This window comes from Alligator mississippiensis, chromosome 16 (assembly GCF_030867095.1).
Source record: "Alligator mississippiensis isolate rAllMis1 chromosome 16, rAllMis1, whole genome shotgun sequence".
In the NCBI taxonomy this organism is placed as follows: Eukaryota; Metazoa; Chordata; order Crocodylia; family Alligatoridae; genus Alligator; species Alligator mississippiensis.
In genome coordinates, this window is record NC_081839.1 from 23,967,361 (window position 1) to 23,986,051 (window position 18,691).

Below are 18,691 nucleotides of genomic sequence, written 5' to 3' on the forward strand. Positions count from 1 at the left end.
AGGGCAAGGCTTTTGCCAGTTTTGTTTTACTGTATTCTGTAGTCAAAGTATTGGATCACTGTCTCTCTCTCTCTCATAAATCCTTTTGTTTTTTCTGTTATTGGATTGATGGTAAACTGCGATTTCTGGGCAAATTAATAACTTGGGCATGCCCATTCAGAAGTGTGGGAGCAAGACACAAACCCAGGGTGTATCTCTGGGAGCACCCTGACACCCCAGGTTTTGTCACAGGGTCTCCTGGAGTTCCTGCATTAGGGAAAAGACCTGGCAGGATTAAACAAGACAAGAAGGAAGCCTATGGGGAGTAGTCCATATTTAGCAAGAGTTTTGCTTTGCCTGGCAGTCTTCCCATACATTTAATGTTGAACATGTATAATGCCCAGAGCTAAGGATCTGAAACAAGTTAGTGCAATTGTCTGCTCGATTTCCTAGGCCACAGAGCTCCTCGGCCCAAACTTCTGAGGCATGTGCGCATGTACTGCCAGGCACTGCTGATAAAGAAAACCATTGAAATCGCTGCAAAAACAGAGGAGCCACATCTTGGAGATGAGCAGACTCCAAGCTGTCATCCATTCCAGCGCTCTGCAGATGCTGGCCTTAAATATTTTGCAAGCTTACCTCATTTATGGGACCTGTTAGTATCATAGAGAGTTAGGGTGGGAAGGGACATCAGGAGGTCACATTTAATCCTACCCCCTGCTCAAAGCAGGACCAGCCCCAACTGGTCAGCCCAGGGCTTTATCTAGACAGGGCTTAAAAGCCTCCAAGGATGGAGACTCCACCACCTCTCTGGGTAACCTGTGCCAGTGCTTCACCACCCTCCTAGTGAAAACGTTTTTCCTAATATCTACCCTAAAACTTCCTTTGCTGCAACCTGAGCCCATTGCTCCTTGTTCTGTCATCTGCCACCACTGAGAACAGTCCAGCTCCATCCTCTTTGGACACACCCTTCAGGTAGTTAAAAGCTGCTATCAAATCCCCCCTCAGTCTTCTCTTCTCCAAACTAAATAAACCCAGTTCCCTTAGCCTCCCCTCAGAAGTCATGTGCCTCAGCCCCCAAACCATTTTTATTGTTCTCCGCTGGACTATCTCCAACTTGTCCACATCCTTTCTATAGTGGGGGAGGGGGGAAGTGGGGCAGAACTGGACACAGTACTCCAAATGTGGCCTCACCAGTGCAGAATAGGGGGGAATAATTATTTCCCTTGATCTGCTGGAAATGCTCCTATTAATGCAGCCCAGTATGCTGCTAGCCTTCTTGGCAACAAGGGCACACTGTGGCTCATATACACCTAATTGTCCACTGTAACCCCCAGGTCCTTTTCTGCAGAGCTGCTGCCCAGCCAGTCAGCCCCAGCCTGTACCGGTGCATGGGATTGTTCTGTCTTAAGTGCAGGACTTTGCACTTGTCCTTGTTGAACCTCACGAGGTTTCTTTTGACCCAATCTTCCAGTATGTCTAGGTCACTCTGAATCCTAGCCCTATCCTCCAATGTATCTACGACCACCCCTCGCAGCTTGGTGTCATGGCCTTGCTGAGGGTGCACCTCATCCCATCTTCCAAATTACTAAGGAAGATTTTGAACAAAACTGGCCCCACGACCTGGGGCACTCTTCTTAGTACTGGCTGCCAGCTAGACATTGAGCCATTGATCACTACCTGTTTTGCCCCACAAACCAGTCAGCTTTTTAGCCACCTTACAGTCCATTCACCCAACCCATACTTCCTCAGCTTGCTTGCAAGAATGCTGTGGGGGACCATATCACAAGCCTTGTTAAAGTCAAGGTATATTATGTCCACTGCTTTCCTGGCATCCACAGAGCCAGTCATCTCATCATGGAAGACAATCAGGTTAGTCAAGTAAGACTTGCCCTTGGTGAATCCATCCTGGCTGTTCCTAATCACCTTCTTCTCCTTCAAGTGCTTAGAAATAGGTTCTTTGAGAATCTGCTCCATGATTTTTCCAGGGACTGAGGTGAGGCTGACTGGTCTGTAGTTCCCTGGATCCTCCTCCTCCGCTTTCTTAAAGCTGGGCACGGTATTTTCCTTTTTCCAACTGGCCAGGACCTCCCGCAGTTGTCATGAGTTTTCAAAGATAATGGTCAACAGCTGTGCAATCACATAGCCAACGTCTTCAGCACCCTCAGATGCAGTGCACCTGGCCCCATAGACTTGTACATGTCCAGCTTTTCTAAATAGTTCCAGCACTCTGCAGATGCCGGCCTTTAATATTTTGCAAGCTCACCTCATTTACGAGGCCTGTTACAATCATAGGAAGTTAGGGTTCTTTTGCCATTGTTGGCTACTCACCTGCTCCCCAAACTGTGCTGTCCGGTAGTCTGGGAGCCTGTGAAGACCAAAATAAAAAAGGCATTGAGTACTTCAGCCTCTCTCATCATCTGTCAGTAGGTTGCCTCCCCCATTCAGTAAGGTAACCGCACTTTCCCTGACCTTCCCTTTGTTGCTAACATACTTGTAGAAGCCCTTGTTCCTTGCTAGCTGCAACTCCAGCTGCGCTTTGGCCTTCCTGACTTCATCTCTGCATGCCCAAGAAATAGTCTTACATTCCTCCCAAGTTGTTTGTCCGAGCTTCCATTTCTTGTAGGCTTCCTTTTTGTGTTTCAACTCACTGAAGAGTTCCCTGCTAAGCCAAGCTGGTTGCTTGCCATGTTTGCTAGTCTTCCTGCAAATCAGGATGGTTTGTTCCTGCACCCTCAGTAAGATTTCTTTAAAATACAACCAGCCGTCCTGGACTCCTTTCCCTCTCAGACTGGCCTTCTAGGGAACCCTGCCCATCAGTTCCCTGTGTGAGTTGAAGTCTGCTTTTCTGAAGTCCAGGGTCCATACTATGTTGCTCTCCTTTCTTCCTTTTGTTAGGATCCAGACCTCAATCATCTCGTGATCACTACTGCCCAAGTTGTCACCCACTTCTACATCCCTCACCAGTTTTTCCCTGTTTGCGATTAGTAGGTCAACGAGAGCAGGCCCCTGGTTGTTCTCTCCAACCCTTGTACCAGGATGTTGTCTACAGCACTTTCCAAAACCTTCCTGGATTGCTTGTGCACTGCTGGAAGGCTTTGGAGAAAGCTTTTTTGTGCAAGTGTTGGAGAGACCAACTAGGGGCCATGCTCTTCTTGACCCACAAACAAGGAAGAATTGGTGAGGGATGTAGAAGTGGATGGCAAGTTGGCTGGTTTTGCAAGGATAAGCTCTTTTGCAAGCATCTCCCTGCTGAGGTTTAGCAAAAATAGCCCTTGTAAAAGAAAACCAAGCTGGATTCTTTAATCCCAGGAAGGCATAGAGTTGAACAAAATCGCTGCTACATGTGGGTTTACACTAGGAATGATGGTATTAATATCTGCAAGTTAAAGGATGATGGGTACACATTGTATTTATTTCTCCGAAACCCCAGACCAGCTGAGAATGGGGCTTCCAGGCCACATTTGAATTCCAGTGGATGGACTGGATCAGGACCAACTTGCACTTTGATTCACACTCTCAAGTCAGCTTCCTTGAGAAGAAAGGATAAAAGGTGGTCTGTGACTCAGCCCTTGCCCATATTCTGGGCTCCATTTGTGTACCAGTTAGAAATCTCCCTTTCTAGCTTGGCAGCCCTATATCGCAAGTGTCCATTACCTTGGCATCTGCTCTCTAGATTTTCAGCTCACCTAAAGAGATTCACAGAGCCAGTTCGGAGGACAGTTAGATGTTTATCTGCTTAAAGAGCGAATAGCCAGTAACAGATCTTTTACTGTGGAAAGATTTTTCTTTCCAGCTTAATAATATTGCAGTGAGTGACAGTGCTGTAAACACTTGCATAAGTGAGAGGGGAGAAAATGAGAAAGCAGGAGAGCAAAGCTGCAGCAAAATGAGGTGACGGAGCATTTGTTCATCCCCAGTGGCATACTTCTGAATGCCCCCAGAACATTTCCTCTTATGCTATTGTCTCTGCACAAACAACGAGGTATCTGTGCTTCTGCCACGCCTGATGTGAAGAGGCTTTTACATTAACTGTGCCTACTAGAAATGATTTCCATAGCGCGGGCCCCAGGTGCACAGGGGGTTCCCCTTTGAGGCCACCAAGCTGTATTTTTAGTGCAGTCGTTAAAACACTAGTTCTTGTCTCGCTTTCAGCAACAACCTCAGAGGTGTAAGCACTGCTGCATCTCTGGGGTACAGGCAAAGCACACACCAGAGCAGAGCTCAGGGGAGCCACATGAGGGTCGTGTTAGTGTGCGTTGGGGCCGGGGGGGGGATGCTTCTTCCAGGCAGACAGACAAACTGCACTCAGCTTTCTTTCCCAGCAGGGAATCAGAATCACAGGGAGATCAGCCTGGCCTCATACAGCTTCACAGCATCCCCAATCCAAACCCACCTAAATGAAATGGCCCTCAGGAATCACTTTTGAAAAGAAAAAAAAAAGGCAGACATTAGCTCAAACTGCAGGGTGGCATTTTTTCCTTGTAGAATCTGGCTGTTGCTGACACTAGTGGATGATAAACCATATTAGCTTCGCTCATGCTGCAGCTCTACCACTACCTCTCCACTTCTGGACTGCTGGAATCCTGCTATGCTGGTCCTGGGTTCCCCACACATGGCCCTGACTACATCCCACCATCTGAACCAATAGCCCCTTTGCTCAGCAGAGTTTGTTACCCATTCAGCCCTGTCCATTCACATTTGTTCAGAACTTCTGTTTCCTCCGTTGTTCCAGGTCTGGGCTCCCCATAGCTAGCTCTCCGATATACTCTGCTATCACAGTCTTGGATTTCTTTGCTAGTGATAACGGTTGGGGTGGATGGTAGCTTTCTGTAACGTGGAAAAACGTCCAGGCGGATCTAAGGGGAAAGCACCAAGTCATTTTACTCTTATTTCCTCACTGCAGTTTGCAATGAGCCCTTCAGAGAGGGATGAATGCAGCAACAGTCAGTAGGAGAACTTAAAAGACACAGATGATAAAGGAGAAACACTCTCAGTTTATTTATTCATGCGCAACATTAAGCTTCTCTGATTTACCCAACTCTCCAGCTGGGATGAAAGGAGGCACAAAGAGATGAAGACATTTCTCTAGGGTTGCACAGCACGTTAGCTGGGATTAAAACCCAGTTTTGTTGCCGTCTGCCAGATCTTGCCTCTGCACTGCACCGTATGATTTCACTCCCCAGCACTGGCTGGAGCAAGCTTCATATCTCCACACCAAGAGGTGACGAGCTTTCCCAAAACAACAGCCTTGGTTTGTGCCACATCTCTATCCACCAAGCCCTCCTCATCCTCCCAGGGCTGGTGATATTTATACTAACCCAGCTACCTCAACCACCAGAGCGTGGGAGTGTTGATAACCATCAGTAGCAGTAATCTTAATCCTTGGAAACAATCAGTTAGGTCACCCTGCCCATCCTGCTGCAGACCCATGCATAATCCCACTGGGGATTGACCACCTTGGTTTGAATGCCCTGGCAATTCTGCTGCAAGTCTCTATTGCTATTGCCCAGACATCTAAAACTCTTCAGGGGCAACGCTGCTTGTCACCTGCTGACCCAGCCCCTTTCTCTACCTTATCTCCAGTACACGAGGTAACATACTGATTCTTATTTGGGACCTGCAGGGTTGAAAAAACGTCTAAGTACTTGGAGAAATAGCCACCAACTTGTTATGGTTCATCACTCTCCTAAGTACCCCTTGCTTTTGGGGTGCCTACTGGCTGTGAGCTCATAATAATAGAGCTACTCCTTCTGAACTGGTCATTGTGCTATCTCTACCCATTTTCCTAACCTATCAGTAGATGGGCTTACAAAATCACTCTGAAAAACGTACCTTCCCTCCATTTAGAGCTGTGTTTTTGCAGCCAGGGCTAATTATACATACATTTTCCCCTGTGCAAAGGCCCAGCACAAAATGTAGGTAGGATTTAGGAATTCAAACTAGAGTGAAGGGATATTAATATGCCTTGTGATAGGCCCGCTTTGTTGAGGTAACCTCATACATCCATGTGGATTAGAACTGGACTATAGCTCAGACACGCCTGCACAAGGCATGAGGGAGGAGCAGGATCCCTATTATCCTACTGCATACATTAGCCAAGGCTTTGTTCAGCACCCATGTTGGGTCTGTAGAGAAGTTTAGGAAAGGTGGCTGGCAAGTTTCAAACAGTGCTATTGGTCTTTACAGCAAGTGGCTGGGGATAATGAGCAGCCCTGTCTCCATCCCTGCTGTGCTAAGGAGAGTTGCTGCTGCGATGCACCAACAGATGCGCTTCATGGGAGCAAATTTAAAATATCCTAATATGAAAATTGAAACTTTTTTTTTTTTATTACTATTTCTTTTGTTGGGACATCTGAACTTGGTCTAATGTAGGGGGAAGGGAAATTTGAAATGTCAAAATTTCCAGTGAAGCAAAGTCGTTTGGACTATAGCAACCAAGGACATACTACACACAGGCAATGCAGACACCCTTGGAGCAAGGAGGAAGCTGGGAGTTTGTTGCATCTGAAAGGGTGCATCCGAGTCTCAAGCGCTCAGGGTTATTTCAGTACTTGTACGTGGGGGTCTAATGAAATCACAATTTCACGAACTCCAGCACTGCCCATGAAATCTGCAGGGGGGAAAAAGACCTACTGAAAATAAAATATGGGCTTCCCAGTGGGCACCACGCTCCACCCATGCTCCACGTTCTGCTCATGAAATCAGTGGGCAGCCACCCCAAATTAGGTAGGTCCCTACTTATACAGGTCCCTCACAGCTCAGGATAGGCCTGATGTCAGCATTCTTAATTTGCTCCTATTATTTTATTTTATTACAAGACCTGTGAAATCAGGTATTTTCTTAGAACTCCAGCACCTACTCTCCTATCATTAAATCCAATTTCATTGAACCATCCTTCCCCCACTTCTTCCAGTCTCCAGCAAGTGCTAAGCCCTTGTGTTTGCAGGGACAAGTTGGAAAATAAAGCTTCTAAAAACTCAAAGAAGATAAAGCAGATGGGAAGAATCTCACCCTTTCTAAAGACAGGAAAAAACAACTGCAAGGATAGCCAAGCACCGGGAGAGGTCACCTAGGGAAGCTGTGAAGTACCCATCTTGGAAGTTTTTTCAGAACAGGGAAGAGAAACAGCTGTAAGGGACGAGTTTAGGTATATTTAGGCCTGCCTTGAGAAAGCCTGATGAAGTCCATGACCCCTTAAGGACCCTTCCAGCTCTTATTTTCTACATTTCTATTTCAGGATTTTAAGGAAATCTCTTGAGTTCAAGCCAACTCCTGAGTTTTGAATACTTGGAGCTAGCAGCGCTGCCAAAAGCACAATCTAACACTCTTCAGCAGGACAGAGGGGAAATAAACACACTGACGCCAAACTTTTATGAATTATTCTTTTTTTTTTTTTAATTTCACATGGTTTAAAATACGATATGAAATAAGGCTACGGTATATAAAAAACTCTCCAGCAAAATGATGTGCCAGCATCAGCAATTAAAACAAAACCAACTCCCTCCTCCTAAAAGAATTCAATGTAGGAGGAACGGGGTGTTTTTTTTTTTTTGTATTTTTTAAAAACAAAACAAAACAAAACAAAAAACCACACACACAGACACACACACACACCGCTACATCTCTAAGCTACCTCAGTTCAGTTTTTTAAAAAAAAGCACCTGCTTTTTCCTCTTTTTTTTAATCTTGCTTTTAAAATTTTTTTCCCACTTTTAAAAAATATAAATTATATGAAAATACAAGTTGGAAAATAGTTGAACAGCACAATATAACAATCTCTTTCTTCTATGTTTATCAGCTTAAAAAAAAACAACCCATGTGTAAAAACAAAACAAAAAAAGAGACACGTTCTTTTACTGAGGCAGTTAATTCCTGGAGATATTCCATTATAACATATAAGTATACATGATTTACCATTTCTTCAAACCTCTTTGGAATGTAGACAATACCCCAACTGATGTTATATAGACCCTACCAGAAAGAAAAGCATGCTCCAGAATGCAAGTTTGAAGTGTTTAGTATGAATAAGCAATTTAAACAAGATCTAGGGAACCAAATGGAGAACACCTCCTAAACAGTGTTGGTCAAAAGGTGCAGGGTTTTGCAGAAGCATCATGAAATTTCAGATGCTTATCACGACCATTTCTTGATCTAAACATCAGTCTGGAAATCTTGGGTGAGAAGTTGAAGTCTTAGGGAGAATTATGATACAACTTGGTTCCTGTTGCGTTCAGATACACTTCAGGGCACAACCTCTCATTGAATACAATATTTGTTTTCTGGATGGAACCTGGAACTTAGTAGCGTGTAAAAAAAACTGATACACGCTCACATATACCTATGAGTTGTGTATTATAAATCACCCATATATCTTTAGAGAGGAAGGAGCAAATAGCTTAATGTTCAAATTCGGAATGTGGGTTGGTTTTGATGGTCCTTTTTCATATTTCATAAGAATATCATTCCTGGGAGATTCAGCCGAAGAGCCAAGTGGAAGTGAACATCACAGAGTATTCCCAAACGTTGAATCAGTGATCACCAATGAACAATAAAATACGGTCCTAAGAATCACATTCACAGAATCAAGACTCGTTCTATTGGAAAAATGGGATCGCTTCATATGACACGTGAGCCTATGTGGAGCACGCTGAATATTAACATGATCCCAACGAATGGCAGGTCAAGAAAAAGTCATGAAAAAATATTTGGAAAGCCATGCAGCCCTTGGAGAAAGTCAGGAACAAAAGACAAAATGAACTGAGTTCAATCTGGTATAAATGTTTGCCCAGGGTGAAATTCACCCCAGTTCGGAGAAACCAGAACAAAAGATAGGCAAGCCATCAGAACAAGATGCAGGCCTGGTTCTGGATCTCAGCACGGAAGTGAATGCAACCCCACGTATACTATGCTCTCTCTCAAATGCATGATATGGAAATTGCGCTGATGTAAGTTAATCAAACTCTTTATGCCTCATAAAATATCTAGTTGGAGAGGTCTTGGTGCAGGTAGATATTTGGTCCTAGTACAGCTGATTCACACATCCCTATTCAAAAGTCAACATGGTATTTTTTTAAACTGCAAATATCCAGTGTATAAACAACACACAGCCCTTCCTGTGACAGTCTCTAACATGGAAACAAGAAGTGGGGGAGAAAAGCAACTTTTGGGCAAAGCTAGAAAATGTTGCTAAGGCTATTATTCTATCTGCTGGTCCTCGCGCTTACATGCAGCCCAAAATGGCAAATGGCAGCAAGAACAACTGGCAAACCAATAACGGGCATTTTCCATTTATGGTGCTTTGTATCCTTTGATGATCTCTTTGAGACCGTATCACTGCACATTATGGAAACAGATTACCATGAGCAGAAACAGTTTAATACAACAAGTCTTCCAAAAAACAGAGTAGAATGAATGACTCAAGCCTTGTCAAACTGCTGGGGTCAGCACCTGAACCTAAACCAAGTTCTTCCCATTCGTAGTAAAGTACCCCGTTATTGCGGATGTACTCACTGCAGGGTACCTGGGCACCAAATAAGGAAACAGACACTTGGCAATTGTGTTACAAGATACCGATATCGGAGTCGGGATGAGACGTGGAATGCCGAGGTGTCTGCCATGTCCAGGGACACCCCTTAGAGGTAGGAGACCAGAAAGAATGATTGAAGCCTATAAACTACCCAAACCAGATACTGTAAAATGTTAACCCAACAGCACTTTCTGTTCTTTGTAAACTGAAGAGCCTTAAGGACTTTGGAGTATTGCAGTATCAGTTGAGAACTGACTCTTTCTGTCTCCAAAGTCAGGCTCCCATCCTGGGACAAATGTGTTTGCTGGGATCACCTCTAGTGCAGCTGGTTCTATGCTACGTGCATCTCTGTGACTTTAGCAAGAGGAGGCCTAACTCTCCACCCACCACAAATCTACTCCAAAGCCCCAGTGCCCTTTCTGAACTCAACTCCCACCACCTTTAATCACCAATTAACATGTCTTCTGCCTACTCAGTGCACAGAGAGGTCTCACACAGCTCTCACTCTAGAGTACAGCCCTACACACCGCAGTGAATCAGAGATGTGTTCTAACTCATCTTCTAGCCTAGTATTTTGCTCCCTGCCTTCTGCATTTGTATCAGGTTTCTAGCGAGTAGGAGGAGGACCTTGCCCACAGCTGAAAAACATTTTCCTTTGCTTTCTCCAGCCTGATCTGAACTTAATTCCCTGTTTATATCAGTTGCTCATTGCCCACATCTGCAATCCTTCCCCTGGTAACAGGCAGGAGGCATCAGTTGCCCATCTCCCTGTACTGAGGGTTAAAAGGCACTGAATGCTGGATGAAAATAACACCTTGTAGAAGACAGACTGTCCTTTCCTCTTTTGGTGCCTGCTCCTTTCATTTTCTTTTCCTCACTTTTTCTTTCCCCACCTTCATTACCACTAGCTTTCTTTGTACACAAGGTGGGATTGCACCTCCTTCCAGCCCTGTGATCTAACACTAGTACTTCCCTTGCCAAGAGCCACCAGCTGCATCCAACATTCAGGGTTTAAATGCCTTCTTAATCAGCTTGCAACATTTCACCAGGGGCTGAACTTCTCATCTGCCAATCTGCTAAGCAAGGCTAATTAATCTCTTTCAGCTGAAGCTTGTTTAGAAAGGTATGGGCTAGCTAGTATGCACAGGTGCTGAGCACCCACAGCTCTTGCAGACTCCAGTGGGAGCTGTGGGGCATAAGGAAGAACTCAGCACCTCTGACTCAGAACATCACCTTTCCATAGGATTCAGCTGGACTCCCATTTGCTATCCCTATTTGCCCCTGCCTCTATATATACCAGTCTTACCACAAGGCAGAGAAGGGGAAACAGAAAGCAAATTAGGTGTTCAGACTAAATGCAGGAGTGTTCTCACTATTTTTATTGTGAGCCCAGTTATGCCAGCCTGATACAGGATCTCAAATTATTCTGTTCCATGGTGCACTGATCTAAAAGCTCTCACTCCTTCTACTATTTCACCACAGTGCTTCTACAATTAGTCCAGCTGTGAAAAGTACATTCAGTTTAAATATGTAATACTGTCTTTTAAAAAAATGTCAACAGGCATTTAAGGTCAAAAGCCCTAGTTTTTACATGAGATCTTCAGAGATCCACGTGGGTGGATCTGGTTTCAGGCTGAGGTCCAAAGGCTTAAAGCTCAGAGCCTGATCCCTTGGTTGCCTACAGCCCAACTGAACACCACCAGAAAGAATTCCTTTGGAGTTTGACTCAGTCCCTCATTATCCAAGCTGCAGTCTCACACTCCATGCTGAAGAGTTTGATTCTGAGCTGAGCACATTAGGCAATGAAACAATGCAAATACTTTAACCTTAAGCATGTGCTTACATGGTTTGCTTGATCAGGCTCAAGTGGCCAGCATCCCAAAATGCAGTCAAGAACCCATTTTTAAATAAGATTTCTGTGCTGCGAGCGCCCAGAATAGGTAAATAATATACAACAGTACTGCCAGAACTGGTTACAACTTAAAACTTCCGAAATTTCATAGTCATTCTTATTTCACTTTTGTGTTTCTCAATTTTGTTGCGATTTTTTTTTTCTAACTAATTCTGAATCAAGTTGATATTTATTCTTCAGCGTTTAGTATGTTCAAAATATAAAAATAAAAAAAATGCAGGCTTATTCACAGGATGGGCCATTTTGAAATAAGTTATTTCAAAAGTGTAAAAGAGTTCTCTTTTTTTTTTAATTTCCTAATTTGAAACTAATAGATGAAAATGTTGATGAGAATGTTTGGAAAACTACTGGGGGTTTTTTTTTGCATAAAATGGTGGTCAGCAAAAAGATATTTTTGACCAAAAAACAAGGTCTTAAGATAGTTCAACCAGCTTTAGCAACAAACAATAGAGCAAAGCACATGAGACTCAATGCAGAGGTAAAGCATTTACCCAGCATTACTAGTAGCCAGTTTGGAATTAATTTTCCTTCACATAAGTCATAGCACTACACTTCTCCAGTGGGGTCTACATAAATTGTTTTTTTTTGTTTTTTTTTCCTTTCCACACTGTGATAAAAATCTCTGCTGGCATAACAGAAACAAACACATACAATATTGCAATACTGAGACCATCTTAGAGCTTAAGACTATTAAAAAAAAATACTGGCACAAAATTTAATAAAATAAAATTTTAACAAATAATAATAAAAAAAAAAAAGTCTTGATCCCTCCTAACAAAAATCTGTCCTTTTGTGTGAATAAAAAACAACTGACAGAAAGGCAATGTAACAAGGACAAGCAGTTGCTGTTTTTCCTATGTCTTCCCCTCCTGAAACAGGAAGATCCCGCAACCCCTTTGCCTCCCACCCAGCAACAAAAACCCCCGAGGGGGTCTTGTCACTTCCTGACTTGTCAGTTTGTGGTGTGGGGGACACAGTAACAGAGGGCATCATTTTGTTAATAATTTTTTGAACTGGTGGAGGAGGGATTACGATGAGGGTTTAAAACAAACAAACAAACAAAAAAGTGAGCTACATTTTTCTGGCTTTCCTCAAGACTCCGAATTTCGTCCTCCAAACTCAACCGAGCACTTTCAGACAACAGTTCCACTTCTCGTCTCCAAACCCAACTTTGTCAGTTTCAGCAAAAAGCGCGAGTCCTTCAGCCACCCCTCCCCTTCCAAAGGTCAAATTTTGAGTCGCTCTTTAAAATTTAAAAAACAAAAACCAAAAAACAGCAAAAAAAGGAAAGTCCCACTGAATCTCCAGAACGGCACGAACGCGTCTTCTGCGCAGTCTGGCTTATCGGGTTCACTCGTCGGCATCAGGTTTGACGTCCAGCATGGCATGGAGCTCCTCGGGTGTGTAGCCCAGCAGACTCTGCAGGTCGCAGACGAAGCGGTACACATAGCGCTTGCCCGCTGTCTTATGGATGATGTTCTTGTCGTAGTAGTAACGCAGGCCACGGCTCAGCTTCTCGTAGTTCATCTTAGGCTTGTTTTTCCTCTTGCCCCACCGCCTGGCAACCTAAGGAAGGGGAGGGCGTTAAGATAAGATGAGCAAAGCAGACTCCACGTGGACATTAAAATCTGTGTTCTCAGCTGGTAGATACAAGACTGGAGCCATGAGCGCTAATGCTGATTTGTGGGGTAAGTCTAAGGAAGATTTCTCTCTCTTGATCTCCAAAAATGAACTTGGGGAGAGGCTGAGTAGTGGGCCAGAAGGCCCAACCCTCTCCTAGACTATACACTACCCATGTACATGTAGGGACCTTAACCTGGAACCAGGTGGCTGGAACTGGGGAGGAGAATAGGGGCCTCATCCATCCCCCGAAGGCAATGGAAAGATGCATCTCTTCTTGCATACACTATGCTTCCATGCCAAGCTCCTTGGGGCTGCAGCTGTTCTTTGGTTATATACGTATATCGCACATAGCACAATGGTGCCCCAACCCTTGATGAGCAGACTCTAAGCGCCACTGCAACCCAATGGATAAACAGACTTTCAAGGACAATTTTCTGGATTTAAATCATCATTTTTTTCTAGCAGCCATACCACCACCCTCCCTGTGTGCACTGTGTTGCACCCCTCCCCTGCCACCAAGATCTGTAGGATGCACTATCCATGCTAACAGGTTATACCTCATCTGGATCAGAGAGCTTGAACTCCCAGCCATCACCCGTCCAGCTGATAAAGGACTGACAGGACTTATCGGTGAGCAGCTCCAACAGGAATTGCCACAGCTGGATGGGTCCACTGCCTAGGAACACAAAGGAGCCAAGGTGTTAAAACCACATGAGCCCTGAATGAAAGGAAGGCAGGTTGCTTTCCTTACTTGTAGAAAACACAATGAGCTGCTGGATAAAAAAAATGCACTGGTTCTTTGTTGGTATAGAGGAGTGAGAGCTGGGACTGCTTCTGTCACAGTTTCTCCTGCAGCCACCTTCCTTTCTAAACTACCCTGAGGTCCCCCTCCATGTTTTTTGTCCTCTTACATTACTTTTTCCTTGGGAGAGAAACTATAATTACTCCTTAGCTGGGGAAAATGGGGACCTGATCATAAATCCATGCCTTTAGGTATGACATTAATATGCATTATTATTGCATGGTTATCACAGAATAAGAGTAATGGATGGTGCTCACCAAAAAACAGCACCCTCTGCTACATCAAGGACCTAAGGAAGAATGCAAGCGATATCGGGGTTGGTTTGGCAATACAAGTGTTAAGTCGGACAGGTACATTTTGCTTCCCAGGGCAGTAAGGGAGGAATGTTCCCCACTGAAATGTTTCACCTCAAACTAAGTTACACAAATAGGATTATGTCTCTGACATGAGCACAGTTGAGAAGACATTCTCCTGGCACAGGTACATCACTCTCTTTTCCCTGCCAGAAAAGCTCCTGGCCATCCTTTGCACTCCAGCAGACTCCTGCACTGCCAGGTGCTGCCTCCTGACCTTGACACTCTGCTCCATGACTGTTTACCGTGATAAAGGGAACGCAGGTATGAAAATTATTTGGCCTCTCTCCAGGGCATGTTGCTGCAGGAACCAACTACAAAAACTTGCAGAAAACAAAACCTTCATAGTTCAACAAGGCAACTCGGTGTAGCCAGCCTGGCTATTTTGCCAGGCGCAGGGGGCTGCTGCGAGGGTGGCCAGGTTCGGTGAGGGGGAAAGGAAACATTTTGGAGTCACAGCTGGAAGATCCACCCCCCTATCCTCTCTTTAATTAACCTTTTGGCCTCTGATGACAGCATGCCTAGTCATAAGCTTAGCAGTGCCCACCTTCTTCAGTAAGAACTACCTCCCCTGCTTTTCTGCCAAGTACAAACCAGCCACATGCCTGCACCTGAGGTTTTGCCCTCTGGCTCTCTGTGCTACAGCAGCCCTAGCAGATACTACAAACAGCTGCTCTCCACTGTGTTAAGAAAGAGTCAGTCAGGATCTTCCTCAGCAGCAGTACACACCTGTACACACAGCTCCAGGTCTCTGGTCAATGGATTCTTTGTGCCATACATACCTAAACTTTCCAAGTCTAGCTTAACAATGCCCATCTCCTGCCAATTTTTGGATGGCTGCTTTGTTTAAAGCCTGAGCTGTATCTAAACTACATGGAGAAATCCTAAATGATGGGACTCAGCACACAGGTCCTGGCTCCAGCGGTTGAGCTGGCCTAAAATTGAAACTTAAATTCACAGCTGGATTTCGGTGGGGCCTGAGAACCCATAGAGTCCATGCTCTTCAGTGGAGCTTCCACTGCACACAGCACCTCTGGAAACCAGGCCATTGCTTCTACTAACTGCCTCTGGCACTTGGCAGCCTCCAGCAGGGCGTGAGTGGCCAGAACCATCACAGAAATGGAGGTCAGCCAGAGGAGAGCTTATGTCAGCACTTTGAAAAGCTCCATGACGGACACTCAGATCTTCTGATCCAGAAGCAGGAGAAGGCTGTTTGTTTTCCAGCAAGCACCTGGCCATATTGAAAGTGGAATTCCACCTGACCGTGGCATCCTGAAACCAGCAAACAGTCCAGATTGAATCCTTTTGTACACTACACAGCTTGGAGGCACTAGAAGAGGAGAGCCTGCTATATCCAACAGACTCCAGTCCAGCTATAAGCAAACTCCCCATGGACATTCTCATGCTGCATCTGAAATACTGAGGCCCAGGACCTGCATGTGAAGCATCCCTTGCTATGGATAATCAAGTCATTAATAGCTTTTCCTTGCATCTCCATTGCCTCTAAGTATCACGTGGATGCTAATTTGTCAAGCTCTTTGTCAAGTAGCCAAAAAACTTCTCCCAAAATGCTTGCATTTGCAGTCCAAGACCTCCATAGTATGCTCAGCAGATCATCTTTGTACTCTCAGTCCTACCTAATACTGTATGGCTCTGCTTTGCCTACTTACTTGATGGAAGTAGGCAAGTAGTATCCAGTTAAGAACTGGCCTTGCTGACATATTGGGAATCACACTCTAAGGAAGAGCACCAATTGTTTGATCAGCAGAAATCCCCCAAATGAAACAGGCTGGTTATCAGCAGCAAACAGATTCCCAAGGCAGAATGAATTCTCCTGGCCCCTGAGAACTAATCTTTCAAGGCTTCCTCTGGGCAGCTCATTCTTCCAGTAATGCACTTGGCCAATGCTGGACAGCTAATTTGCAGACACTGTGCAGTGCCTTCTGACTATTTCCATTGCATCTTGCCAAGCCTAAGGGTACCTGAATCCTACATGCTTCAGCTTAGCCAATAAGTATGTAGTGCGTTACCCCCAAATTTTGGGGGCTTTGCACACTTTGCAGCTGGGTTTTAGCTGCATTGAAGTTGCGTGCTGACTGACTCCAAAATATTTTCTCACTCCCTTTTTTACCCTTCTTTTCACTCATGTCCTAACCAAAAGTAAAATACAGCCTACAAGTCAAACCTGTCTGACTAGCAGCTCTCAAATGTGACCACACCTGGAATCTTATGCTCAGCTCTGGACAATGCATTTCTAGAAAGATTCTGATGCGTTTAAGAAGAGCTCCGTAAAAAGCAACAAGAATGATCCCTAGCTTAAAGGGAATGACTTGCAAGAGATAAATGTACTACATGCAGCTTAGTTAGACAACAAACACGGCTGGGAAAGTACAACCATCTACAATTGGTAGCATGTATCAGTCACAGGAAAGGAGAAAGATTAGGTAGGAAGAGGGTGGCTAATGGAATAATGGGATGACATCAATTAATGACAAGTCAGGCTCTTAGGATAAAATTCCCGCTAGTGAGATCTGAGAGTCTGCCAAGGGAAATGACATGTGTCTCATTGCTTGAGTCATTAAAAGCTACTGTAAACTAGGCAAACCACAAGTAAATAGAGGAAAATCTGCCTGCTGAGGGGCCAGACAACATGGGGCCTAACATTTTAGAGTCAGCTAGCCCATTTCTGATCTTGTTACAGTTCAGCTTAAGCATAGCTTCAATAGAACTGCTCCTGATTTGCTTTGCTATGAGATCCCAATGGAAACTGGAACCTTCCTGCTCATTTGCCTCTGATCCAAATGCTCCTAAGACTCTGGGTAAAGCCTGGTTCCATGTTTTGCAGATCAAGCCCATTTCTGATTTATGCACGGAGCTTTGTGAGATCATTTCATCCACAGCCTCTAGTTTTTGTTTAGTATTTCAATAAAGCAAAGCAGGAAAATGAATGCAGTCGTCCGGGTTCTCTGGTATAATCCTTTCACTATCTGCTGCTAAGGCTGAGCAAAGTGGACTAGTTCCAGGCCTTGGTAAAAGGCAATTCCCCTTGCGGAGAGGGATTCTCTGGCATCTGTACCAGGTACTTTTGCATCCTGATGAAGGGGGTGCTCGCTGAGGATTGAAGTCGGCAAAGCAAGATCAGACCAGAGCAAGCTGTCTTTCCACCAGTCCTCTAACTAGTATAAGCTACAGCACCAAAGGGGCTGCTCTAATTAGTGCCTGGGTCAGCCTGGTACTGAATTAGTAACTGTGGGATGCCACCTAGATTGGGATCTCCCCATCCTGTTGATTTCCCATGATCTCTGCCAGTCTAAGGAGCAATAAAAATGATAAACTGAATGGAGCGTGGAGAAAAACATAGATTGATTTTGATGGATGTTCCTATTAACAGGATTGGGTTGTCAGTAAATGTGGAGCCAGACAGATGATTCCCTTTGGCAGGTAACCAGGTTGCAATGGTTTTGCTGCAAGCTTTCAAGGCTTTCCAAGCTTGACAAGGAAAATGTATGTAACCTTGGGCCAAATAACTAATGCAATTAACACTTTTTACTCACACTTTCTGCTGCCAGCTGGCATGCAAAGGGGCATGGGAGCCTAGCAGTTTATCACCGTCTGTTTGTTAAGGACTGTGGTAGGTGAAATTGCATGATATCATAACCCACAGGATGGTTTCCTTGGAGGGGGAAGGAGTGTCACCACTGGCCATACAGGATCCCCAGTGTTTATTCCTAATGGCCTACTGGGGATGGGCAAAGCCAGCTCCGTCATGGTGCACAAAGAGTCTGATAAAAGATTTAACTACTGCACAGCTCACAAGCAGACTTCAGCTAGATGAACACGCACCAAGCCACAGGGGAAGGCAACAGAGACATGAGAGGTGGGCTGCTGGCAGTCAGACCGCATTTAAAATGTCAGAGAGTCAAAAGATGCATGAGGTGGCAGGAGCCAACACACAAGGCAAGCCAAAGCCTGCATGAATGAGCACCGCTCTGTCAAGATAGAGTTATCTGACTCCACCTCTCTTGGTATTTTTATAGAGAAACTGCAATTATTAAGACACGGGTGTGGGGTATGAGCACAGAAGATGACTGCTCAGGCCAGCTCTGTGGGTATTATCAAGATAGGCTCTGAGATGACAGCCTCGGAGAAAGAGGCTCTTTCTTTCTACCCACAGAATAGGAATTAATAATACCAGTGATTTTCTTCAGCTCTTAAGGGTGTTATGTGCCCGACTCCCACAGACTTTCAGTAGGAATTAGGTGCCTAATTCCCCGAAACATTATTTTTTTTTAAAAACCCACCCAACAGCCCCTAGCACTTGAGTCCCAGTATTTTGACAGTGTAACACTATGTGTGTGCTACTGAGGAGCATATGTTACGTACTTGCCCTGCGTTCTTTCCCTCTGGAGGCAGTCAGCATCTTGGGCACTTCGTGACCTGCTTCATCCTTCATCTTTCCTTCGCAGCCAGGCAGGGTGGGAGTTACTAACAAG

At 44.8% G+C, this 18,691-nt stretch overlaps 1 protein-coding gene across 5 annotated transcripts in view; it reads right to left on the reverse strand.

Moving 5' to 3' along the window:
- Nucleotides 1-7,350: 7,350 nt before the first annotated feature.
- ETS1 (ETS proto-oncogene 1, transcription factor) overlaps nt 7,351-18,691 on the reverse strand; it is a 115,557-nt gene continuing 104,216 nt past the window's right edge. For 3 of the 5 annotated variants that reach the window (XM_019490116.2, XM_019490114.2, XM_019490115.2), the window contains 3 exons: nt 18,582-18,683; nt 13,601-13,719; nt 7,351-12,986 (listed from right to left, as the gene is read on the reverse strand). In XM_019490116.2, the coding sequence (XP_019345661.2) occupies nt 12,771-12,986; nt 13,601-13,719; nt 18,582-18,683 (437 nt within the window). In that variant the 3' untranslated portion in view covers nt 7,351-12,770. The remainder of the gene's footprint in view (nt 12,987-13,600; nt 13,720-18,581; nt 18,684-18,691) is intronic. The other 2 variants (XM_014600890.3, XM_006278035.4) reach the window with 1 other exon arrangement.